Raw genomic sequence first — 26,993 nt, forward strand, 5'->3', positions numbered from 1 at the left:
CTCGTCAGACGGAAGGTTATGAACTTATGCACTATTCTATAGTAATTAACCAAACCTAAGTCCTAACCTAATCTAAACCTAACCATTACCATGCTGGGTCAACTTGGTCAAGTAAATGTAAAAACAATGGGCCAAGTCTGTGAGCCCATTGGCCCAGTTGACCCTAGGCTACACCTTGTAAAAGTTATTAGGCACTGGTTGCATATTCAACCATTTCGATAAAATTTTAGAATTGCACATCTATGCAATATAATAGAAAATAATTTTCACTTTGGAAAATATAATATGTTATTCTTGGCGGAAATTAATAATGGTCAATTTTTAGTTTTGTCCCTGGGTGCAATATAGCAATAGAAAATTAATAATTAATTGTGTAAATTATAATGTTTCAATGTAATATGCAATTTTGTGAGCAGAAATAAAAAGCAAAAAAGGTGCTGTGATACAGTTTACAAATAGGGTGGCCAATGAATGGAATAGACTTAATAACCATGTAGTGTTGACACTATTGATTGTTTTAAGAAATGGTTAGACAACTTTATGGATGGGGATGACAGGTGGTAATAGACATGGAAGTGCCTAGTGTAGGCTTATGGTCTCTTGCAGTCTCCTTTATTCTTATGTTCCGTTGTGTTGGCCCAGCATGACAGCTAGAGGTTACCAGATACATTCTATGTACATAATTTCACCTCAAAAAATGCCTTTCTATTTTCGTCATAAATATGTGGGTGCAAGGGGTAGGTTGCTGCATACTTTTGATGAGTACTGTATATATATTTATAAATGTATATGTGTGTATGTATACACACGCTCGCACATGTGTGTTTTTCTCTTCAAAATGAGTCAAATACTTGTGCACACATTAGATTGCTAAATGTATGATGATGCATCACAGTACACACATTATTTAAAGTTACAATTGTTATACTCATTCTCTTTGACCCAGAAAGTTTATAACCACAGAAAGCATGATAACCCTCTTCACAGAATATGGGGGTTGACTCCGCTACAACTCTAAAATAAATATAATCAGGACGATGGCTTCCTTGTATACTCACTTGCGTCTCATGACGCCTACATAGGCATCATTGCATTCTAGGGGTTAAATAGGTAACATTTTACTTTCGACCATTGTAGGAATATAGCAATACAAAATTAAATAGTAATTTTGTAAATTAAAATGTATGAACGAAATATGCAATTTTGTGTGCGGAAATGAAAATAAAAAAGTTGCTAAAACAGATTTCTTAAGTAACGAAGTCGTGTACGACGAATGGTACGCCATGTTTGTTATGGTAGATGCCGACGTCGGAGAAATGAAAGGACGATAAATTTGTCTAAACTAACCTAACCTAACCTAACCTGTGTTTAATAAATCATTACCTGCAAATTAGATATCATCCGGCTGGTCGTCGTCGTCGTCGTCGTGAGAGACGTTGGCGGGCTTTTCAACCACTCTCTCAGCTTTTGTATGGCTATATTCCTCCAATGGTCAAAAGTAAAATTTTACCAGTTAGGTTAGGTTAGTTTAGTTTACTTTAGTTTAGACAAATTTATCGTCCTTTCATTTCTCCGACGTCGGAATCTACCATAACAAACATGGCGTACCATTCGTAGTACACGACTTCGTTACTTAAGAAATCTGTTTTAGCAACTATTTTTATTTTCATTTCCGCACACAAAATTGCATATTACGTTCATACATTTTAATTTACAAAATTACTATTTAATTTTGTATTGCTATATTCCAACAATGGTCGAAAGTAAAATTTTACCGTTAAATACATACATATATTGCAGATCCATCTTAAGATAGGCTTGTTTAATCAAACATAAGGTGTTAAATGACCACAAGATGGGCTGTAACCATTTTAGGATTACAGATGACAATAAGCATTTTTTCTTTCCCAATCAATTTCTTGCATGTGCAAACTACTTTTTCCTTAGATAAAACAAATGAACAAAGGTGTAATAGAAAACATAATGCAATCAGCAGTTGGAATTGTGTATAATCAGAAAATAGTGACAGGAGAGAAACAAATAGCCATGACATTAGAACAAGACGCTATATTCAGTTTGATAGTGGCAAGAAAACATGATACATCAAGCATAAAAATGCACAGTATGTATGTATATTTGATATACTTGGCATTCCACCATTTCCAGTAAGGTAAAATGGAATACTTCAGTGGGAAATCTGTTGTTACTAATGTTTCAAAAGTATACACAACCAATTAGCCTGTTCCCCTATCATATTGTGTTTATGTACCTGAAAATGAAGATTAGTGGGCTAGAAATGTGCATGCCATTTACAAGTGTTGTTCCATCCCAACATTGAAAGAAAACCTAAGTAGGTGAAATTTATATTTACCTAAGAATCGTATCAGTAATTGTGGTTAATCTGTAATACAAATTCACTAGATCTGAAGGAGCATCTGAAGCTGGTGGAGAGGAGCGTGGTGAGCAAAGAACCACGTTTTATGCTACGTGTGTTGAGAGCCCTGCCCACGACGCGCCGCAAGCTTACACCCACAGTGCTTCGACGCATCATTGCTGCCTACTACAGCAAGAGTGAACACAAGGCAGACAAAGACCACCTGTTGCAATATGTGGAGGAACCCATGGACACAGACACAGCAACGACTACAGGTATGGTTTAATCCCCATTATGGTACAGTAGGCTGTATCTTATGCCAAAGTCCAAGCAGTCAAATATTTGCTAAAGTGGGATTTCTATATTTTTCAACCTAGAGTTCTAAAATTCTGATATTTGGATTCCTGGTCTTTTTCTGATTCTAAATATATACATTTATACAACTATGACTTGTGTAAGGGGAAAAAGCCTTTGTTATATGTATGACTTGTTACCCTAGTTATTGCTTGACAAATGTTCGCGACCTCTCGCATGACCTTAAAATATATGAAGTCATATCTCCTGAACAGTTGTTCAGATTGACCTTAAAATTTCAAAATTGTGTTTTGGGCCCTAAAACTACCTATAAACAAAATTTCAGCAAAATTGGAGAGATGAGGGTGTTAGGCACTTGTTGATCTGACAGAGAATGCCCCGAAAGTCAGAAGGCATAATTCTACTACCACCCATTTCATCCCCACCAATTCACTACCCCTCACTCCCTCACTTTCATCTAGGCTCCTCCTGGATGAGGGATCATCCCTGCTCCTTGCCCATCGCCCTGGATCAGAAGCAATGCAGGAAGACAGAGCACATCCATAGCAAAACCGCTTCATTTAATCGGTGACCTCCCCTCTCCTTCCCCTTATGCAATGACATTGAAGACGGAGAGAAATCCCTTTAAGCTGCGTCAAAATATCTTTCACACATAACCACTCCCTAGCCCCTTCTCCCTTTATCCCCCCACCCACTCCCATGTATAACAGTATCATCCATACACACCCATTTTCCACTCACCCCATCTTCTCCTCTCTCCTTTCTCAGCGGCCCTTTTACCCCATCTATCCAACTCATCCTTGGTTGTTCCCTTGTGTTCACTCTATCTCTGGCTTCCACACTTCTAATCTTTCTTCACTCATTCTTTCCATGTGTCCAAACCATCACAATACTCTTTCATCAACCCTATCTCCCAACTCTTTTTCCACCTCTGCTCTCCACTTCCTTGTTTCTTACTCTATCCAACCTAGTAACCCCTACCATACTTCAGACATTTCATCTCAAACACATTTAAACTCTTCCTCTCTTTATGTTCCATGTCTTTGCCCCATACAGTGTTGTTGGCACAATCACCCATTCATACAATCTCCTCTGCATCCATTCCGAAATATCTTTCTCATTACAATTTTTAATTCCCCAAAGCATTTACTTGCTTCTCTCAATCTACATTCTACCTCCACCTCTACTCCTTTTCCTGCTGCATGTGACCCCAATTATATAAAGCTATCCAGTTCCTCCAGCCTCTCTCCCTTAATACTTGCTTCCAATTTGCTGCCATCCTCTCCCTTTGTACATCTCATTACCTTACCTTTATCCACATTTATCTTCAACTTCCTCTCACACACCTTCCCAAACTCCACTAACTTCCTTAATCCCCCTCTGATCCTGCCTTTAGTGCAGTGTTGCCAGCAAATGACAACTGGCTTACCTCCCACTTTTCTGTCTGCAATCCCCTGTCCATTACCCTTGCATTTACCTCCTGCACCACCCCATCCATGTACATATTGAACAGTGACAGTGACATGGCACATCCCTGGTGAAGTCAGGCATGTGCTCTTAACATCTTTCCTATGATCCATATCTGCTAAACCTCCCACAGTGCCTTCCTTTCTACCCTGTCATAAGCCTTTTCCAAATCCATAAACACAAGAAAACATCATTACACTTTGTTAAAAGCTTTCTCACATATTTGTCTTACCACAAAAATTTGATCCAAGGAACCCCTACCTTTCCTAAACCCACTCTGTTCTTCACCAGTTACTCCCTCTGTTCCTCTCCTAATCCTCTCAATGAAAACCCTCCCATAAGTCTTCCCAACTGCACTCAAATTGATCCCTCTGAAATCCCACACACATTTGTCCCCTTTTTTGTGGACTTTGTGGAGTTCATGAGTTGTTCAAATCCTAGTTTGGGGTTCATACTTCAATTTAAGAATGGAATCAGTGAGAGCAAATTCTGTAAAATGGGTCACTTGATGTAAGGCACTTTATTTTGGAAGAAAGGTGATAATCAATCTTTTTCCCCATGTGATAATTTTGTTTTATCTCAACTATTTAGCTCTTTAATTGAATTAAGAACGTTTTTACCCTATTGTTTTAGGCACAACAAGCAGAGTTAGAGGTCAACTGCTTATGGAAGTAGATACATACATCCACCTACTGGTTCTGCTGCGTCTACTTGACACCAGCAGGAAGGAGGATGCAGTCAAGTTTTCAGGTAAGTGGTCTCTCGCATATTTACCACAAATGCCGATCAGATCAGTGTGGAGGTACAACCCTCTGATTGGAATTATTTGGTAGTAGCAAGAAAAAGAACATGACTCGAAATAGGTTGAAGCCTTTCAGTACTTGTTGAATGAGGTTTGTGAGCATTATGTTGGCAGAGTGTCATAGATTGACAAGTGTTTTCAGAAACAGTAGAACATACTGAACTTTTTCTCTCTTATATACACACACATATATATATATATATATATATATATATATATATATATATATATGTATATATATATATACATACATACATACATACATATACCAAGGCTTTTTTTCCCCCTTACCAGGGGGGTAGCCAAAAAGGACAAGGCACAAAAACATTCCCACCCATTTCATCCCCGAAAACACTCCACACCCCTCCACCCTCCCTCCATGAGGGGCTAAGATGGCTAAGATGGGACACTGAATGGGTTTTTGGATTGGTGTGGAATAAATAAAGGGTGGGTTTATTTTGGCTCAGCCATCCCCCTTATAAGGGAAAAGGCTTTTTGATTTATATGTATATGTAATGTATGTATATATTATATATATATAATATATATATATTATATATAAATATATATATATATAAATATATATATATATATATATATATATATATATACATACATTACATACATATATATATATATATATATATATATATATATATAAGGATACAGTAGAGCTAGGTGTGGAGGAGGAATGGGGATGGTTCAAGGAGGGAGTCATGAAGTGTGCAAGGATGGTATGTGGAACAAGAAGGACAGGAGGAAATAGAAGAAAGGGTAGTGAATGGTGGGATGAGGAAACAAAGAAGGTTGTAGAAGAGAAGAAGCGAGCTTTCACAGATTGGTTACAAGATAGGACGAGGTAGTCATATGAGAGATACAAAGAAAAGAAAAGAGAAGTAAAACAAAAGGTAAAGCAGGCAAAGAGGAGAGCAGATGTGAAATGGGCTAAGAGTATGACAGAAAATTTTGAAAGTAATGAAAAAAGACGTTTTGGAAAGAAATTAAGAGAGGAAGAGGAGGTGAATCAAGTAGAGAAGAAAAGGTAAAAGGTGCAGATGGAGAGATGATAATGGAAGAGAAGGCAGTAAGGGGAAGATGGGCAGAATATTTTAGGGAGTTGCTAAATGTGAAGGAGGATAGGGAGGGAAAGATAGCTGGAGTGGGAAATCCGAAGAAAATGAGAGTGATGAGTGAGGAGAATGGAGGAGAAATAAGGAAGGATGAGGTGAAGGCAGTTGTTAAGATGATGAAAGCAGGTAAGGTACCTGGTCTGGATGGATGCCATGCAGAATGTCTGAAAAAGGGAGGTGCAGTGATGGTGGACTGGCTGGTACATACATACATATGCCAAGGCTTTTTCCCCCTTACCAGGGAGGTAGCCAAAAAGGACAAGGCATAAAATCATTCCCACCCATTCCATCCCCGAAAACACTCCACACCCCTCCACCCTCCCTCCCATCTTGGCACCTCCTAGATGACGGGTCATCCCTGCACCCTGTCCACTGCCCTGGGTCAGAAGCAGTGTCGCAGGACACAGCACATCCACAGCAAGGCCGCTTCATTAAATCGGTGACCCCCCCTCTCCGTCCCCCCATATAAAGGACTGGCTGGTAAGGTTATTTAATGTTTGCTGGAGAGAGGGTAGAGTGCCGGAGGACTGGAGGAGTGCCTGTATAGTTCCTCTTTACAGGGGAAAGGGGGACAGGTGTGAATGTAGTAGTTCCGGAGGGATTAACTTGTTGGGTGTAGTTGAGAAGGCTTGTGGGAGGATCTTGATTGAGAGGATTAGGAGAGGAACAGGGGGAGTGGTTGGTGAGGAGCAGTGTGGATTTGGGACAGGTAGAGGTTGTGTAGATCAGATCTTTGTGGTAAGACAGATATGTGAGAAAGTTATAGGAAAGGGTAATTATGTTTTTTGGGCTTTTATGGATCTGGAAAAGGCTTATGATAGGGTAGACAGAAAGGCACTGTGGCAGGTTATGCAGATATACGGGATAGGAGGAAAGCTTCTAGGAGCTGTCAAGAGTTTTTATGAGAGTGGTAGAGCTTGTGTCAGGATTAGAAATGGAGAAAGTGAATGGTTTGAGGTAAAGGTGGGACTTCGTCCAGGATGCATTATGTTGCCCTGGCTGTTCAACTTATACATGGATGGGGTGGTGCTAGAGGTAAATGCAATGGTAGTGGGTCAGGGATTGGAGATGGTTAAAGAAAATGGAGAAAAGTGGGAGGTGAGCCAGCTGTTGTTTGTGGACGACACTGTGCTTGTGGCAGGATCGGAGGAGGGTTTGAGGAAGTTGGTGGCAGAGTTTGGGAGAGTATGTGATAGAAGAAAGCTAAAGATAAATGTGGGTAGAAGTAAGGTGATGAGATGTACAAGGGGTGAAAGTGGCAGTAGACTGGAAGTGAGCATTAAGGGAGAGCGACTGGAGGAAGTGGATAGTTTTAGATACTTGGGTGCAAATGTGGCAGGAAAAGGTGGAGTGAAGGTGGAGGTAGAATGTAGATTGAGAGAAGCGAGTAAATGCCTTGGTGGATTAAAGAGTGTAATGAGGGATAGACATTTGGGGATGGATGCTAAGAGGAGATTGTATGGAGGAGTGATTGTGCCAACAGCACTGTATGGGGCAGAAACATGGAACATAAGAGAAGAAGAGAGAAGGAGTTTGAATGTGTTTGAGATGAGGTGTCTGAGAAGTATGATGGGGGTTACTAGGCTGGATAGGGTGAGAAATGAGGAGGTGAGGAGGAGAACAGGGGTGGAAAGGGAGCTGGGAGATAGGGTTGATGAAAGAATATTAGGATGGTTTGGACACATGGAAAGAATGAGTGAAGAAAGACTAGTAAAAGAAGTATGGAAGGCAGATGTGGAGGGAGTGAACATGAGGGGACGTCCTAGGATGAGATGGATGGATGGGGTGAAGGGGGCTTTGGGGAAGAGGGGAATGTCTGTTGAGGAAGGACGGGAGAGGACAGAAGACGGGTGAATGGAGAATGGTTGTATATGGATGATGTTGTGATTGCATGAGGTGGAATGGGCGGGGAGATGGGGGGGTGAGGTAGCATGTGTGAGCAAAATTTGACGCAGCCCGAAGGGATTTCTCCCCGTCTTCTCCTTTTATGCAATGGGGGGATGGAGAGGGGGGTCGCCGATTTAATGAAGCGGCCTTGCTGTGGATGTGCTGTGTCTTGCGACACTGCTTCTGACCTAGGGCAGTGGACAAGGTGCAGGGATGACCCGTCATCCAGGAGGTGCTAAGATGAGAGGGAGGGTGGAGGGGTGTGGAGTGTATACAGGGATGGAATGGTGGAAATGATTTTATGCCTTTTCCTTTTTGGCTACCTCCCTTGTAAGGGGGAAAAAGCCTTGGTGTATGTATGTATATATATAGACAGACACACACACACACACAGTGGTGACAACACAACACTGCTAGATTTGCCTTTAAAAGGCAAAGCCAAATGGAAATGCCAGTTGATTGGTGGGGGGGGCAACAACACTATTTCAGGGTCTCAATAGAGACAAGACATTGCTGGTTCCAACTTTGGGAGAGAGGAGGGAGAAAATAGTTTTCGTCACGACATGACAGTGGTGACAACAGCAATGTAAAGCGGTGTGCATAGATTTGCCTTTTACAAAGCCAGAGGAAAATACTTGTCCATTGGATGGACTGGGGAAAGCAAAGCTATTTAGGTAGTAGAGGGAAAATATTGCTGATTCTAACTATGAAGTCACTCTTTATAGGAAACAAGATCAAAATTAATCCTAGTTTGTTTATATCAGTCTTTTTGTTGTATATACACTAATAATTGACACAGCCTGAAGGGATTTCTCCCCGTCTTCTCCTTTCCTGCATGGGGGGACGGAGAGGGGTGGGTTGCCGATTTAATGAAGCGGCCTCGCTGTGGATGTGCTGTGTCTTGCGACACTGCCTCTGACCCAGGGCAGTGGACAAGGTGCAGGGATGACCCGTCTTTCAGAAGGTGCTAAGATAAGAGGGAGGGTGGAGGGAGGTGGAGTGTATTTAGGGATGGAATGGGTGGGAATGGTTTTATGCCTTTTTCTTTTTGGCTACCTCACTTGTAAAGGGGGAAAAAGCCTTGGTATACGTATGTACACTAATAATGGCAGATTTTGAAGGTTTCACACCAAAAAAAAAGCAAGTTCATTGGAAACTTGATCAGTGTAGTGCAGGGAATACATAAATATACTAAAGGCTTTTCCCCCTTAAAGGGAGGTAGCCAAAAAACAAAGGCATACAATCCACTCCTACCCATTCAATCCCCACATACTCCACCCTTTTCTACCACCCTCCCTCTTTATTTTGGCTCCTCCTGTATGACAGGACACCCCTGCATCTCACCCACTGCCCTGTGTCAGAAGCAGTGTCACAAGACACAGCACATCCACAGTAAGGCTGCTTCATTAACCCTAGATTGGTGGAGCGGGGCCAATTGGATACACACTTTTCGCGCTTAAATTTTCGCGGGCTTTTTTGTCCACAATAATGCCTATGTGGTAACTTTTATTGTTTGAGTTATCAGTAATTATTATATTTTTTCTTTTAAGGGTGTTTTTACCCCATCTGGATACATAATATAGCCCCTATAAGGTAGTGTGTATCCGATTGGTCCAGTTCCTACCGGATATGCTACGCTTGTGGACGTCAGATGGGAAAAGTCAAATCATTATATATCTTCACATGGTAGCTTAGAAACAAAAATTTTGTATTGTATAGGTAGAAAAAAATACTATAATTGTATACACAACTCTATAATAGAGAAGGAATTGTCATTATATAGTTTTTTCAATTTCATTTTAGGTTGTCGAAACCAAAAATGAAACGTACTATATACTACACTGAAGATGAGTTAGCACAGCATGTAAACTCTCATGAGTTTCAACATGGTTGTGATAATACGTCGGTGACAATAAATGAAAGTAATAATATAACCATCGTGACTAAATGAGGGTTCTAGGACAGAGGGCCAAGGTGGCACAGTGCTCGCAATATCACCTATTTATATTTTTTGCGTCGCCAGAGACATTTATTGAATGCTTAGAAGGTCCTCATAGGGATTTGAGTGCTGTCATTACATCCTGTCTTCCCCTCCCCCTCTAAATTCCACATCCGGTTACCTCCTCTCCCTCAGTGCATAGGCCTACGCACCAATCCCCCCCCTCCCCCTCTCACACTCCACTTCCGTCTCTATGTAAGTGCAATTTCATACAAAGAATATATGTTTCACATAGAAACACAATTTCATAAAAGAAAAATAAGTACATGCATTATTTTTACACATTACACATAAAAATTCATTTCCAAAATCACCCATATTCATTTAGTCATGACGAAGTTTTTTTTGTACAATTGAGGTTTTAAAGGTTTTGTATGAGATGAATGGACATATGTAGGTCATTGTTATAATGTTTTTTTTACCAAGTTCCTCTTATATTAGGCTCAGGAACACGTAATCTCAATCCTTTGATTTTCTGTCAAAGTTTTTTTCAATTGTTCATAGTTGTCATTTTTTATTTTGGAATTACGTTAATTTTGTATTAGCAGGACTCTACGAACCCTATATTTATATTATAGTAACTTTAAATGGACAAAAAACACACGCATATATTTTATTTTAATTTTTTATTCTGTGTATCTTTTTGGATACAGTGGTCACGGGAATCGCCAGCGCGCGCCACCTCCACCAATCTAGGGTTAAATCAATGAACCCCCCCATCTCCGTCCCCACATGCAGAAATGGAGATGGGGAGAAATCCCTTTGAGCTTCGTCAATTAATTTTCGTACATTTCCCTCACCCCTCAACCCCCATCCACTCCTTCTTATGCATCACAGCATTATCCATACACAACCATTCTCCATTTACCCCTATCTTCTTTCTTCTCCCATCCTTCCTCCACAGACATTCCCCTCTTTCCTAAAGCTTCTTTTACCCCATCCATCCATCTCATCCTAGGTCACCCCCTCATGTTCACACCTTCCACATCTGCCTTCCATACCTCTTTTACTAATCTTTCTTCACTCATTTTTTCCATGTGTCCAAACCATCCCAATACTCTTTCATCCACCCTATCTCCCAACTCCCTTACCACCCCTGTTCTCCTCCTCACCTGCTCATTCCTTACTCTAACCAGCCTAGTAACCCCTATCATACTTCTCAGACACCTCATCTCAAACACATTCAAACTCCTTCTCTCTTCCTCTCTTATGTTCCATGTTTATGCCCCATACAGTGCTATTGGCACACTCACTCCTTCATAGAATTTCCTCTTAGCCTTCATTCCCAAATGTCTATTTCTCATTACATGTTTTAATCCACCAAGGCATTTACTCACTTCTCTCAATCTATATTCTACCTCCACCTCCACTCCTCCCTTTCCTGCCACATATGAAGGGCTTCTTCCCCCTTAAAAGGGAGGTAGCTAAGTCAAAGGCACACACCCACTCCACTCCCACCACCCTCGTTTCCCTCTTAGCTCCTATTGAATGATAGGTCATCCTTGGCTCCTACCCATTGCCTGGGTCTTAAGCAATTCAGTAAGACACAGGAGGGCTGCTTTGTTTACACAGTGACCCACCTCCTCGTTTCATACATATACCAAAGGCTTTTTTTTTTTTTTTTTTCCATTATAAGGGAGGTAGCCAAAAAACAAAGGCATAAAAACCACCCCCACCCATTCCATCCTCATCACATTCCACTCTCCTCCACCCTCTTCCCTCCGTCTTATCTTGGCACCTCTTGGATGACAGGTCAACCCTGCATCTCGCCCTCCTTTTTTCATCATACATACATATACCAAGGCTTTTTCCCCCTTACAAGGGAGGTAGCCAAATAGGAAAAGGCATAAAATCATTCCCACCCATTCCATCCCTGAACACTCCACATCCCTCCACCCTCCCTCTTATCTTAGCACCTCCTGGATGACGGGTCATCCCTGCACCTTGTCCACTGCCCTGGGTCAGAAGCAGTTTGAGGAGCAGGAGCAATTCAAACTGCTCCTTGTTTCACATGCAGAAAATAGAGAAGACAGGGAGAGATCCCTTCATGCTGCAACAAAATATCATCCATACACAACCATCCTTGATTCATCCCTAATCTTCCTTGCTCAACAGACAAATAAAACTGCACTATAACTTGACATATATTTGTATGTGGTAGCAATATAATACTTGGTATTTGAAGTTGTTTATATTTCCCTCAGATGCCTTGATGACAAAGGTGACAGGACAGTCGAGACGGACGATGGACCTGCTAGTTGCACGATGTTATTATTACCACTCCAGAGTTTATGAGGTCAACAATAAACTAGAAGATATAAGACAGTAAGTTTGAATTGAGAAGTTACAAGAACATTAGGATTATAGTTATGCATACACATATGTAGATATCAAAAGGCCTTTTTTCAGCTTATAATCAGGGTGACCAAGTCCAAATATGTACCCACCTAACACCCATCCTACAGTCATCCAAAAACCCTTCCATTGTACCTCGTGTCTTAACTCTGGATGAAGTGGCTCTTCCTGTCCCCCTCCATACTACTCAGGTCAGGCAATGCAACAAGACACAGCACCTCCACATACTTGATATAGGGTACAATCTATGGCAGTAACATTATGGGTGCTACTTAAGTCCAATACACTTTTCAGTTTTGTGGGATATCAGGCCTCACATTTTGTAATTTTGACCAGACTAGTTTTACACCAATATTACCGCCTCTAGAAACATGCAGGAATTTTAATTTGAGTGTTTGGCATTGTTGCAATTCAAGAGGTTAAGGGGAATTGTTTTGAAGCACATTTTTGGAAATTAACCTGCCAAAGGGTTAAGCCACCCTTTTATAAGGGGTAAAGGGCCTTTTGGTTTAGTTATGTAACTGTAATATCTATTTTTTCTAGTAAGATGAATAATTATTTCTATTTGTGTCTGAAGAGTAAAATTTGTATGTAAGACCTAAACTTTGTGCCTCTTACAGGTTCCTGCATCACCGTCTTTGCCATGCCACATTACGTAAAGACCAAGAGGGTCAGGCTGTCCTCATCAATTGTCTGTTACGGAACTATCTTCATTACTCCCTCTATGACCAGGCTCAGAAACTTATTGGGAAATTAGAGTTCCCAACCCAAGTAAGTGAAAGTACTTCCTAATATAGTAAAGGTCAATTGAGATGGTAAGCCCTTCCTTACTGGAGAGGTGCCACATAGAAAAATAAAATAGCCTGTTAGCTGCCCAAGTCCGTCTTTTGACCCAGGTCCCACTTACAGAAGACCCATGGGCCCTAAGTAACTGACAGCAACTTATGATTTAGCACATGTTTCACTCATGGATGTTATGTTGTGCTGCTATCAGGATAGATTTAGTGTGGGGCATTATAGAATGAGGTGTTCAGTACATTCTGTGTGCTGGTGATTATAGCTGGGGCAATTTAGATTGGCGCAGCTGATTTTCTGTTGGTACTACATCAATGAAAGGAAGAAGTTGAAGGTAAATGTGGGTAAAAATATGGTGATGAGATGTACAAGGGGAGAGGATGGCAGCAAGTTGAAAGTGAGTATTAACCCCTTCCATACGGTGCCGCACACGTAGGCGTCATGAGGAGCAAGTGGATTCGCGACGCTGCCATATTGGCGTCTTGATTATATTTATTGTAGTCGGCCCTGTGTTTTTACATTCTCCCAAATGCGCCCTGAATCCCATTCTCTGTGGTTTTCAAAATTCGCGGGTGAAAGAGAGAACGATCGATATAAGCCGTGACTATATTTTATGATGCGAGTATTATTACGACACGTCATACGGCTGGCATTGGCTGCTGCCCGCGAGATTTAAGTCCCGTACTGAAGTGGTTAAAGGAGAGAGACTGGAGGAAGTGGATAGCTTAAGATACTTGGGGGACACATGTGCCAGGAAAGGGAGAAGTGGAGGTGGAGGTAGAATGTAGATTAAGAGAAGCAAGTAAATGCCTTGGGGGATTAAGAAGTGTGATGAGAAACTGATGTTTGGGAATGGATGTTAAGAGGAGATTGTATGAAGGGGTGATTGTGTCGACAGCACTGTATGGGGCAGAAACATGGAACATAAAAAAGGAAGAGTTTAAATGTGTTTGAGATGAAATGCCTGATATAGTGTGAAAAGAGGAGATGAGGAGAGTAGGGGGTGGAAAGAGAGTTGGGAGATAGGGTTCATGAAAGAGTATTGTGATGGTTTGGACACATGGAATGAATGAGTGAAGAAAGGTAAGTATAAGAGGTGTGGAAGGCAGAGGTGGAGGGAGTGAACATGAGGGGCCGACCTAGGATGAGATGGAGGGATGAGGTAAGAGGCATTGGGAAAGAAGGGAATGTCTGTTGAGCAAGGAAGGGAGAAGATAGAAGATAGGGATGAGGGGAGAATGTTTGTATATGGATGATGCTGTGATTCATGGAAGGGAGTGGGTGGGAGATGTGGGGGGGGGGTGAAGGAGTTTTTGAGAGTTATATTTTGATGCAGCCCACAGGGACTTCTCTTCGTCTTCTCATTTTCTGCATGAAGGTTCAGAGACGGGGCTCACTGATAAAATGAAGTGGCCTTACTGTGGATGTTCTGTGTCTTGCTACATTGCTTTGGACCCAGGGGAGTGGGTGAGATGCAGGGATGACCTGTCATCCAGTAGGAGCCAAGGAAAGAAGGGAAGGTAAATGGGAGTGGAGTATGTGGGGATGAAATGGGTGGGAGTGGATTTATGTCTTTAACTTCGGCTATCTCCCTTGTAAGGGGAGCCCTTGGTATAGGTTTTTATGTATGTAAATTGGCACAGTACATGCCTTCCAGTTAGTGGGCATTGAACTTGTGTGAGTGGATACTGGTTGCAAGCATGTTGCAAGGGGCAGCAGTGAAACAGATGGTACGGTTAGTGGGTTTATTAATCGGTAAGTTATGCGTACAGAGGGGGCAGCTCAAGTACCCAAGAGTTCTACAGAGCAACTGGCCGTGGGCGAAGGTGTTAGGTGCTGTAAGCACTCATACATGAATAGGACCTCTGATAGGTCTATGAATGGGGTCCTTGTCTGGGGGTCAGGCACGCAGCGCTCTGCCCTTGCTCTAGTTTGTGTTAGTCCTACACTATACCACAAGTTTGTATTAGTCTTACACTATGCCATAGATACTTGGAAGCTATAGCAATTTTTGCTGTAATATTTTTATCATTCCTCAGGCTAACAACAACGAGTTGGCTCGGTACCATTACTACATGGGACGCATTAAAGGAGTACAGCTGGGATACTCTGAGGCCTACCAACATCTTATCCAGGCCTTGCGTAAAGCTCCCCAACAGACTGCCATTGGCTTCAGGCAGTCTGTTCAGAAGCTGGCTGTAGTAGTGAAACTTCTTCTGGGTGATATTCCAGATAGAAAGGTGGGTTAAGCCAGGTGAAGTTGTTTAGGCCGCATGAGATATACTGAGACCAAAGCACGATTATCACGGAAAGAAATAAAGTGAATCTGATATTTATCTGTAACCAGTTTTTCTTATACTTTTAATTTCTTTTAATGTTTTTGCTGTGTACTTTTTTTCAGGTGTTCAGGGAGGCCATAATGCGAAAGCCACTGACTCCATACTTCCAGTTGACCCAGGCTGTGCGTCTTGGAAACTTGCAACACTTCAATGATGTTCTAAAGGAATATAAAACTAAAGTCAGTCTCCATCCCTCCCTCTATCTTTCCCTCACTCTCCTTCTCTCTTTTCCAGAACCTGCCCTCTTCCTCTCTGTCACCATCCTTCTCCTTTTTCCTTCATCCATTTTTGTTCATTTTTGCTCAACCCTCTCCCTTCTTCATCCCTCACCCTCCCTCTCTTTCCCTCACCCTCCCTCTCCCTCACCCTCCCTCTCCCTCACCCCTTACCTACCTCTTCCTCACTCTCCCTCACCCCTTACCTACCTCTTCCTCACTTTTCCTCACTCTTCATCACTCTTCATCCTCCTCACCTTTCATCCTCCCTCACCCTTTACTCTCTCTTTCCCTCATCCACCCTCACCCCTCCCTACCCTTGTCCCCCCTCCCCCTCTCTCTTTCTCTTGTAACATTGCATGAATGTTACTTGGACTATGGTGACGAGGGAGTGAATAAAGCTCAAGTGAGATTCTTGGCTTTATTATGGTTAGTACGAATGTTGACCTAGGCTGGGTTGGCGGTCGAGTTCAGAGGCTACCCGACCATGAAGGTTGACCACGAGGCCTTGGGTTGCACTCTGCTGAGTTACAAGTGCTGTAGAGAACTGCCTCTGGAGCCCAAAACCTGGCTCCATATATACACAGTCGGGGTACGCTAAAGTAGCAAAGGACCCAGCCTCACCGAAACGTGGGTCGGCAGGGCCAAGGGTGTGCTTTCATGAGGATACAAATTTTTGTAGTACAGGCATAATATGGACTTAATCTACACCCTAGTATTATAAGGCCAAAGGCCAGCTGTTTCTACCCAACATATAAATTCCTTGTCCATCCCATTTCTGCAGCGACGATACTATAAGCCAAAATGTCGTGTAGATACACATGTGGGGACTGTTCACACACACACACTCACACTCACACTCACACTCTCTCTCTCTCTCTCTTTCTTTCTTTCTTTCTTTCTTTTCCCCCCACCCCTGAATTTCACTGCCAACATACAAATGTCTTGCTGCTCTTATCTCCCTGCCTTTTGTTTCTTCTTCCCCCACTTCTCTCTCCCTCTGTTCTTTCATCCCTCCTCTTTCTCTTCTGTTCTTGTCTTAAAGCAAACATGTACTTACTCTGAACAATAAACAGAAATCATAGTCACAATCAAATATATAGGGTACTTTGTAAAAATATAACTAGAATACATATAGCATGAAGCTAGATTAACAGAATAGATAATGTGGTTTGCTATTGATGGAATGACACATTGTAACCTGTTCTTGTGCCCACAGTTCCAGGAGGACCATACCTTCATGCTGATCCTGCGGCTGCGCCACAATGTGATCAAGACTGGCTTGAGGTCTATTGCCCTGTCGTACTCCCGAGTACATCTTGCAGATGTGGCAAAGAAGCTTATGCTTGGCTCAAGGGAAGATGCTGAGTTCATTGTAGCCAAAGCCATCAGGGATGGTGTTATTGAGGTAGGGAGGGCTAAGATTTTTTATTTAGGTTTGTAAGCAGAAGTGTGTGTTTGCTTTGTGGTGTCTGTATTATTTCTTCAAATTTGTTCCACATATTGATGCTTCTCTGAAAAGCTATACCTCCTTACATTCTTCAAGCAGCCTGTTGTCCTCAGTCTTTTGCTATGCCCACTTAATGTTTCTTCATCCTGTATAGGAGGGCTAACACTCTTTCTCCAGACTGGGCTCAAGATCTTTATCAACTTTGTGTTTTCATCTGTAAACACAAGGAAAGCTGGGAGCTGGCGATAGCTCCCCTTAAACTGCTTTCAGCCAATGACATAGAAACGGTCCCATACTGATATAACACAGACATCATTCAGCAAAACATGACATTTCATTGACCAACCAATACTAGGAGGGATTGAGGAAGTTAGTGACAGAGTTTGGGAAAGTGTGTGAAAAAAGAAAGTTGAAGATAAATGTGGGTAAAAGTAAGGTGATGAGATGTACAAGGGATGAGAGTGGCAGCAGACTGGAAGTGAGCATTAACCCCTTCCATACGGTGCTGCATGCGTAGGCGGCATGAGGAGCAAGTGGATACGCGAGGCTGCCATATCGGTGTCTTGATTATATTTATTGTAGTTGCCCCTGCGTAATGACATACTCTCTTAACTGTCTTAAATCACATTTTCTATGGTTATCAAAATTCATGGGTGAAAGAGAGAACGATTAATATAAGCGGTGACTATATTTTATGATGCGAGTATTATTACGACACGTCGTACGGCTGGCAGCGGCTGCTGCCCGCGAGATTTAAGGCCCATACTGAAGAGATTAACCCCTTCCATACGGTGACGCCAACGTAGGCGTCATGAGGAGCAAGTGGGTACGTGAGGCTGCCATATCGGCGTCTTGATTATATTTATTATAGTTGTACCTGCATGACCCCCATACTCTGTAAACTGGCTTCATCGTATTTTCTATGGTTATCAAAATTCACCTCTCATCTGAGCACCTCCTGGATGACGGGTCATCCCTGCACCCTGCCCACCGCCCTGGGTCAGAAGCAGTGTCGCAAGACACAGTACATCCACAGCGAGGCCGCTTCATTTAATCGGCGACCCCCCCTCTCCGTCCCCCTGTGCATATAAGGCGAGGACGGGGAGAAATCCCTTCGGGCTGCGTCAAAATTTACTCACACATACTACCCCACCCCCCACTTCCCCGCCCATTCCTCCTCATGCAGTCACAACATCATCCATATACAACCATTCTCCACTCACCTCTGTCTTCCGTCCTCTCCCTTCCTTCCTCAACAGACATTCAACAGTGTATTTAGGGATGAAATGGGTGGGAGTGTTTTTATGCCTTTCCCTTTTTGGCTACCTCCCTTGGAAGGGGGAAAAAGCCTTGGTATATGTATGTATCAAAATTCACGGGTGAAAGAGAGAACGATCGATACAGCTGTGACTTTATTTTTTATAATGCGAGTATTATGACGCAACATTGTACGTCTGGCGGCGAATGCTGCCCACGAGATTTGGGCCCGGCATGAAGGGGTTAAGGGAGAGCGACTGGAGGAAGTGGATAGTTTTAGATACTTGGGGGCGAATGTGGCAGGAAAGGGAGGAGTGGAGGTGGAGGTAGAATGTAGATTGAGAGAAGCGAGTAAATGCCTTGGTGGATTAAAAAGTGTAATGAAAAATAGACATTTGGGAATGGAGGCTAAGAGGAAGGAGTGATTGTGCCAACAGCACTGTATGGGGCAGAAACATGGAACATAAGAGAGGAAGAGAGAAGGAGTTTGAATGTGTTTGAGATGAGGTGTCTGAGATGTATGATAGGGGTTACTAGGCTGGATAGAGTGAGAAATGAGGAGGTGAGGAGGAGAACGGGGGTGATAAGGGAGTTGGGAGATAGGGTTGATGAAAGAGTATTAGGATGGTTTGGACACATGGAAAGAATGAGTGAAGAAAGACTAGTAAAAGAGGTATGGAAGGCAGATGTGGAGGGAGTGAACATGAGGGGCGACCCAGGATGAGATGGATGGATGGGGTGAAGGGGGCTTTGGGGAAGAGGGGAATGTCTGTTGAGGAAGGACGAGAGAGGACAGAAGACGGGTGAATGGAAAATGGTTGTTTATGGATGATGTGATGCATGAGGTGGAATGGGTGGAGGGAGGGGGGGGGAGGTAGTATGTATGAGAAAAATTTGATGCTGCCCAAAGGGATTTCTCCCCGTCTTCTTTTCTGCATGGGGGGGACAGAAAGGGGGTGTCGCCAATTTAATGAAGTGGCCTTGCTGTGGATGTGCTGTGTCTTGAGTCACTGCTTCTGACCCAGGGTAGTGGACAAGATGCAGGGATGGCCCGTCATCCAGGAGGTGCCAAGATATGATGGAGGGTGGAGGGGAGTGGAGTGTGTATAGGGATGGAATGGGTGGGAATGGTTTTTATGCCTTTGTTTTTTGGCTACCTCCCTTGTAAGGGGGAAAAAGCCTTTGTATATGTATGTATATAAGATACAGAGATGGGACACCACAAGTGTAGTTCCCCTTCTGTAAAATACAACTAGGTAAATACATACACACACGACTCGGTGGCGCAGTTGGTAGAGGATTCCACTGTCACTACGGTGGTCCGGGTTTGAATCCTGCCCAGGGCTGAAATAATTTCAGTATTGCTGTGCTTTGAGTGGTTACTCCAACTCTCGTGGGCGGGGAGTTGGAGGGTGTGTGCGTGTAAGGTCACAGCATTACCCATAGATCGGTCATATGAGCTCGGAGCTCTCTTCCGGGACGGAAATATCTGTCAATCACGAGTCCAACATGTGATCCAAAAGACCATGGTGAATACACACACACACACACAACCACACACACAACCACACACACAACCACACACACACACACACACACACACACACACACGCGCACGCACACACACGCACGCACACACACGCACACACACACACACAAGCAAAATATGTGACCCACACTTGTCTTCTCAGTTATCTGGCCTGCTGTGAAAAAAGTTTGATGACCTGTGTTAGCTGATACACTTGAGGTTGCAGAGTTTGACAGTGCCTTGGATCTATCCCTAAATGAATAAAGGCATTTTTACGATGAAGGGTTTTATGGGGGGGTGGATCCTTTCAGCATATGGGAGGCTCTTCAATGACTCTTATGTGATACGAATCAAAAGAAAATAGATGTAGGCCATCATCAAAATGAAGGAGTTGTTAGTGGTGATCTTAAGAGTTTTGTGAATTGATATTCATTGTACATTTTTTTGCAGGCTGTGATTGATCATGAACAAGGTTACATGCAGAGCAAGGAGACTGTGGATGTGTACTGCACCCGGGAGCCACAGACTGTCTTCCACCAGCGCATCTCATTCTGTCTCAACATCCACAATCAGAGTGTTAAGGCTATGCGGTATCCTCCTAAATCATACAACAAGGACCTCGAAAGTGCTGAGGTGAGGTGACAAAAGGTGGTGGAGAGAAGGAGAGGTGTTATATGGACTGGGCTGCTCTAGGTTTGCAGCTAGTATAGCATAAGGCTGGCCACACATGTGCAGTTTAAACTGACAGTTACAACTCTTCAGTTATAACTGTCAGTTGAAACTGCATATGTCTGGGTATCTCAGTGATACTGAGATATCCACACACATGCAGTTTCAACTGACAGTTACTGAACAGTTGTAACTGTCAGTTTAAACTGCACGTGTGTGGCCGGCCTAAAGTGTCAGATGAAATTTTTAGTGGTCAGGAATATTATTCTTTATATGATGTTGATATATCAGCTTCTTTTGTTTTCGTGGTTCCAGTGGCTCAGGGAAAACTCATCATTGAAGGGAGTGGTTAATGTGGTGAATGTATAGGAACATTTGCTTTAGAAATATTTTGGATATGTTGTACATTTGGATTATCATGAAAAAATAAAGCCTTCTTTGCATACAATTTTTATTTATTTAGAAGTAATTTTTAGTTTGACAAGTTTCCAGGCTTATCTGAAAAAAAAAAAAAAGACTGAGTGTTAGGTATTTTCTGAGGATAGGCTTTTATGGTGGAGCCCACTGTGGTACAGTCGAGTCTTGTTTATCAGGCATGCATGGTAGGAAGAGTGTGCTGGATAAGTGATAATTCCATTGCTATTATAGTGGTATCCCTAATTACTGACCAAAGCCAACCAGAGGTCAGATATAGCACAAATATACAGTTTGATACATTATTTGATCAATGTTTACATTGATTGAACATTTGTCTTTCAAATCTTTAAATTTCATGTCATTTGATTGATAGGAAGTTGAGATTTTAACCTCAACTATAAACCAACCATGGCTAAGAACTTACAAACCTAAGGCCACCAATGTGCAGGGTGGACATGAGATGTCAGTAGTGTTCCAGTGTCACACACACACATTTTTCACTACTTTCATTTTTTAATTTCAAAGCTCTATTTATACTATGTAATGGTTACATTAGATTAGGTTAGGATATGTTAGGAGCAATTGGACATGGTAGATTTCATATTAACCCCTTCCATACGGTGACGCCTACGTAGGCGTCATGAGGAGCAAGTGGGTATGCGAGGCTGCCATATCGGCGTCTTGATTATATTTATTGTAGTTGTACCTGCGTGACCCCCATACTCTGTAAACTGGCTTCATCATATTTTCTATGGTTATCAAAATTCACGGGTGAAAGAGAATGAACAATACAGCGGTAACTTTATTTTTTATAATGCAAGTATTATGACGCAACATCGCACGTCTGGCAGCTAATGCTGCCCACAAGATTTTGGCCCGTAGTGAAGGGATTAAGTATATGTATTTGTGTGATTCTGGAATTTTACCCTAACCATATGTAATTTTTACATAAAATAATGTATATAGATAGAACTGACCAGAGGTCAGATATGGTCTGAATATAAAGTTTGAAGCTTTGTTTACTCACCAATGTTGCCATTTCTGCTCATGTTCAGTGTATGGCAATGTATTTGAATTCTTTGTTTTCCATAGATAACTTATTTTTATTTCTATTTAGTTTATTTTTTCAGGATTTTTGACATTGTTTTAAGAATTCTGTTGCTGAGGTGTCCAAATTAATGAGACTTAAAATAAAGGGAAGAATAGGTATAAGTTATATGGGTCAGGCAATTTTTTTCTCTCCCTCCCCTCTAAGGGAGAAAAAGGATGGAAAATAGGATGAGAGAATCATATTAGAGGTGCAAAGACAAGAGAAGTAAAGCATAAAGGAGGCAAAGAGGAGAGCAGATGTGAAGTGGGGTAAGCATATGACAGAATTTTGAAAGTAACAAAAAGATGTTTTGGAAAGAAATTAAGAGAAAAAGAGGCAAATCAGGTAAAGAAGAAAAGGTTCAGATGGAGAGATGATAACGGAAGAGACGGCAGTAAGAGGAAGATGGGCAAAGTATTTTAGAGAGTTGCTAAATGTGAACGAGGATAGGGAAGGAAAGGTAGTTGCATTTGGAAGTGCCAAGAAAAAAAATGATTGATGAGTTAGGAAAATGGAGGAGAAATAAGGAAAGATGAGGTGAAGGTAGTTGTTAAAATGATGAGAGCAGGAAAGGCACCTGGGTTGGATGTGTGTCATGCAGAATGTCTTTTAAAAAAAGGAGATACAGTGATGGTGGACTGGCTGGTGAGGTTATTTAATGTTTGCTGGAGATAGGGTAGAGTGCCGGAGGACTGGAGGAGTGCCTGTATAGTTCCACTTTGCAAGGGAAAAGGGACAAGTATGAGTGTAGTAGTTTGATAGGGATCAGTTTAAGTGTAGTTGGGAAGGCTTATGGGAGGATCTTGATTGAGAGGATTAGGAGAGGAACAGAGGGAGTAATTGGTAAGGAGCAGTGTGGGTTTAGGACAGGTAGGGATTGCATAGATCAGAGTTTTGTGGTAAGGCAGATATGTGAGAAAGCTTTGGGAAAAGGTAAGGATGATTTTTGGATCTATATGGATTTGGAAAAGGCTTATGGCAGGTAAGACAAGAATATGGGATAGGAGGAAAGCTGTTAAGAGCAGTCAGGAGTTTTGACGAGAGTAGTAGAGCTTGTGTTAGAATCAGAAATGGAGAGAGTGAGTGGTTTGAGGTAAAGGTGGGACTTCGCCAGGGATGTGTTATGTCGCCTTGGCTGTTCAATTTATACATGGATGACATGGTGCGCGAAGTAAATGCAAGGGTAATGGTTTGGGGATGGAGATGGTTAAAGAAAATGGAGAAAAGTGGGAGATGAGCCAGTTGTTGTTTGTTGATGACACTGTGCTTGTGGCAGGATTAGAGGAAGGATTGAGAAAATTAGTGACAGTTTGGGTAAGGTGTACGAAAGAAGAAAGTTGAAGATAAGTTTAGGTAAAAGTAAGGTGATGAAATGTAACAAATGGAGAAAGTGGCAACAGACTGGAAGAGAGTATTAAAGGAGCGAGACTGGAGAAAGTGGATAGTTTTAGATACTTGGGTGCAAATGTGGCAGGAAAGGGAGGAGTGGAGGTGGAGGTAGAATGTAGATTGAGAGAAGTGAGTAAATGCCTTGGTGGATTAAAAAATGTAATGAGTAATAAACATTTGGGAATGGATGCTAAGAGGAGATTGTATGAAGGAGTGATTGTGCTAACAGCACTGTATGGGGCACATGGAACATAAGAGAGGAGTTTGAATGTGTTTGAGATGAGGTGTCTGAGAAGTATGATGGGGGTTACTAGGCTGGATAGAGTGAGAAATGAGGAGGTGAGGATTAGAACAGGGGTGGTAAGGGAGTTAGGAGATAGGGTGGATGAAAGAGTATTGGGGTGGTTTGGACACATGAAAAAAATGGATGAAGAAAGATTAGTAAAAGAGGTGTGGAAGGCAGAGGTATGAGTGAATGTGAGGTGATGACCAAGGGTAAGATGGATGGATGGGGTAAAAGGGGCATTGGGAAAGAGGGGAATGTCTGTTGAGGAAGAATGGGAGAAGACAAGATAGGGGTGAATGGAGAATGGTTGTGTATGGATGATGCTGTGATGCATGAGGGGGGATGGGAGGTGAGGGAGAATGCGTGAAAAATAAATTGATGCAGTCCGAAGGGATTTCTTCCCATCCCCTCCATTTCTGCATGAGGGGATTGGTGTGTTAGTGTGTGTGTGTGTGGGGGGGGTCACCGATTAAATGAAGTGGCCTTGCTCTGGATGTGCACTGTCTTGTGACACAGCTTCTGATTCAGGGCAGTGGGCAAGATGCAGAGATAACCTGTCATCCAGGAGGAGCCAAGATAAGAGGGAGGGAGGGTGAATAGGAGTGGAGTATGTGGGGATGGAATGGGTGCGAGTGGATTTTATGCCTTTATTGTTTTAGGCTACCTCCTTTGTAAGGGGGGAAAAAGCCTTTGGTATATTTATGTGTGTAGTACAACATCTCTCGTGTTATAGCTTTATCAAGTCATGGTACATATGTCAGAATAAATAGGAAGATCTGAGAAGATGGGGGAAGTCATTGGAGCCTTGGAAAAGTTGAGGAGGAGGAGAGGGAGCAATTGTTTATGTGCAGGTCATTTGTTCTTTAAACAAGATAGAGGCATGTTTACTATTCCAAACCACCTGATTTCTTTGCCTCCAGTTGCCAACACAATATTGGAAAGTTATCCCTAGTTGCCATCCACACCTTTTTCCTCTCGTTGTTTTGTCCATCACCAGTGGACAAATCCACCCCCACCCCCCCCCTTCCCAACACACACACACACCATATTTCTTCCCCTTTCATATTCATTCATAGGCAGTGAACAAATTACCTGTACACGGACAATTGCTCTCATCCTCAACCTCTAGGCTCCAATGATCTTTCTATTTATTCTCAGATATGTGTACCACAACTATGTACTTCGTAAAGTTGTACCAAGCAAAATGTCATATAATAAAGGCTCTGTTCTCACATGGTGTTTCTTTAGATGTACACAAAGATCTCTTCATTCAATACTTGCCAACTGCCACTTGTATGTTTGGGCCCAGGACATAACCCACTTTGAGAATCGGCCCAGGACATGAAACACCAATTCCTGAAGGGGTTCATGTCCCGAACCCAAACGTCTGCACAAGTGGCAGTTGTTTAGTGTTGGATTAAGAGACCTGGTTGTACTGTCTTGCTGCATTGCATCTAACCTGGGCAATGGGCAGGGGAGATGGATGACCTTTCATCCACAAGGAGCTAAAATGAGAGGGAAACTAGGGTGGTGGATGGGAGTGGAATGGGTAGGAGTGGGCATGTGCCTTGACTGGATACCTCCCTTTTTTTTTTTTTTTTTTTTTTTTTAATGGAGAAATTGCCCTTGGTATATAGATAGTAAGGACTGTTGACTCAATAATACATCTTGTTATGGTTCATGTTCAATTCTATTCAGGGGACAGACAGGTGAAATTCTGTCGGTCAATTTCTAAATGCGCCACAATATAAATAAATTATTTGGCACTAACCAGAGAGAAATTATGAGGTACATCACATGAGAGGAAGGAGTTAAGGGTGTCCATTAATGACTTTGTAATTATAAATCATTAACATTCTTCATATAAAAGGATTAATGATACCCTTAGAATTGTTGGGACTTGGTTATATTACTGAGATAATGTGTACATACATACACATACCAAGGCTTTTTCCCCCTTACAAGGGAGGTAGCCAAAAAGGGAAAGGCATAAAAACACTCCCACCCATTTCATCCCTAAATACACTCCACACCCCTCCCACCCTCCCTCTCATCTGAGCACCTCCTGGATGACGGAGTCATCCCTGCACCCTGCCCACCGCCCTGGGTCAGAAGCAGTGTCGCAAGAGATAATGTGTACATTTCATAATTTGCAAGGTCCCCAGAGTACGTGCATACCTAATGCATATTAAGTATTAAGTACTAAGACCCCACTTCATCCACCCTTGATTTCAAGAATACTTCCTTCCTGTTCTCCTTGTTCTGAGAAACTGGATAGTACTCGGAAGCTGACAGGACCTTGCCTTTCAGGAACGGAGAGAACGAGAACAGCAGGACTTGGAACTGGCAAAGGAGATGGCTGAAGAAGAGGATGATGGATTTCCTTAGGAGGAATTGCTGCAAACCTGGGTAGCTTAAGAGAGGAGAATTAGTATAGGATTATTGTTTGCGAGTCCTCATATGGAAAGGGTAGGCCACAAGCAAACTGTCAAGGGAAAGTGGTTTTTGTTTTTTGTATGAAAGCTCGTAAGATTGGAAAGAGTACAAGATTTAAGTCAAATGTGTTTTGTGCTTTATAATATTGATGGTGAGAGCTATTGTTTTTAGACATGACTAGTTACTGTAATCAGGATTGTTACATAGATTTGGAAGTGTTTTTGTACACACTTGTATTTATTGTCGAACATTGCAGTATCTAAGTATGGCCAAGTTAATATCAGAACATGAATTTCATCAAGACACAATGATGTTCATTGTAGGTTTTTTCCAGGCAAACACAAAATGACTTTATTCAACAGATTCATGGTGATAAAGGATAATTGTGATCAGTCAGGATACTCCTAGGGTCATCTCCTACCCTGTTGAATAATAAGTCATTGGCCAAAAGAAAAAAAAAAAAAAAAAAAAAAAAGATAAGTTCATCATAGGCCAATGTATCATAGATTCCCAAATTTCGTACAACTTCATGTTGCTCTCCTTTCGGTCTCCATACTGTTAAGCCTCGTCCACACAAGCATACAGTGTTTTCAAACACATGTGAGAAAAGAGCTTGGTGACTGTCTTTGCAGACAAAACGGTGGTATTCGTGTTTACAGAACAAAGAGGGAAGTCCATCACTGAAAAAACTTCACTCCTGGATGCTTGTATGGATGAGGCTGTAAAGGAAAATCCTGTAGGAATTATATGAAGAATGTAATTAATTTTCTTACATAAAATATGTGGAATGAGG

The 26,993-nt window shown here is 42.2% G+C and overlaps 1 protein-coding gene across 1 annotated transcript in view; it reads left to right on the forward strand.

The window, feature by feature from the left end:
- The window catches only part of Rpn3 (regulatory particle non-ATPase 3), a 27,124-nt gene extending 444 nt beyond the window's left edge, over window positions 1-26,680 (forward strand). The window contains exons 2-10 of the mRNA XM_076182393.1: window positions 2,422-2,649; window positions 4,790-4,906; window positions 12,179-12,299; window positions 12,950-13,100; window positions 15,164-15,364; window positions 15,526-15,642; window positions 16,898-17,086; window positions 20,364-20,546; window positions 26,075-26,680. Coding sequence (XP_076038508.1) covers window positions 2,422-2,649; window positions 4,790-4,906; window positions 12,179-12,299; window positions 12,950-13,100; window positions 15,164-15,364; window positions 15,526-15,642; window positions 16,898-17,086; window positions 20,364-20,546; window positions 26,075-26,152 — 1,385 coding nt within the window. The 3' untranslated portion in view covers window positions 26,153-26,680. The remainder of the gene's footprint in view (window positions 1-2,421; window positions 2,650-4,789; window positions 4,907-12,178; window positions 12,300-12,949; window positions 13,101-15,163; window positions 15,365-15,525; window positions 15,643-16,897; window positions 17,087-20,363; window positions 20,547-26,074) is intronic.
- The last annotated feature ends 313 nt before the right edge of the window (window positions 26,681-26,993 follow it).

This window comes from Oratosquilla oratoria, unplaced genomic scaffold (genome assembly GCF_046742065.1).
Source record: "Oratosquilla oratoria isolate Oo_2021 unplaced genomic scaffold, ASM4674206v1 SCAFFOLD60, whole genome shotgun sequence".
Taxonomy (NCBI): domain Eukaryota; kingdom Metazoa; phylum Arthropoda; class Malacostraca; order Stomatopoda; family Squillidae; genus Oratosquilla; species Oratosquilla oratoria.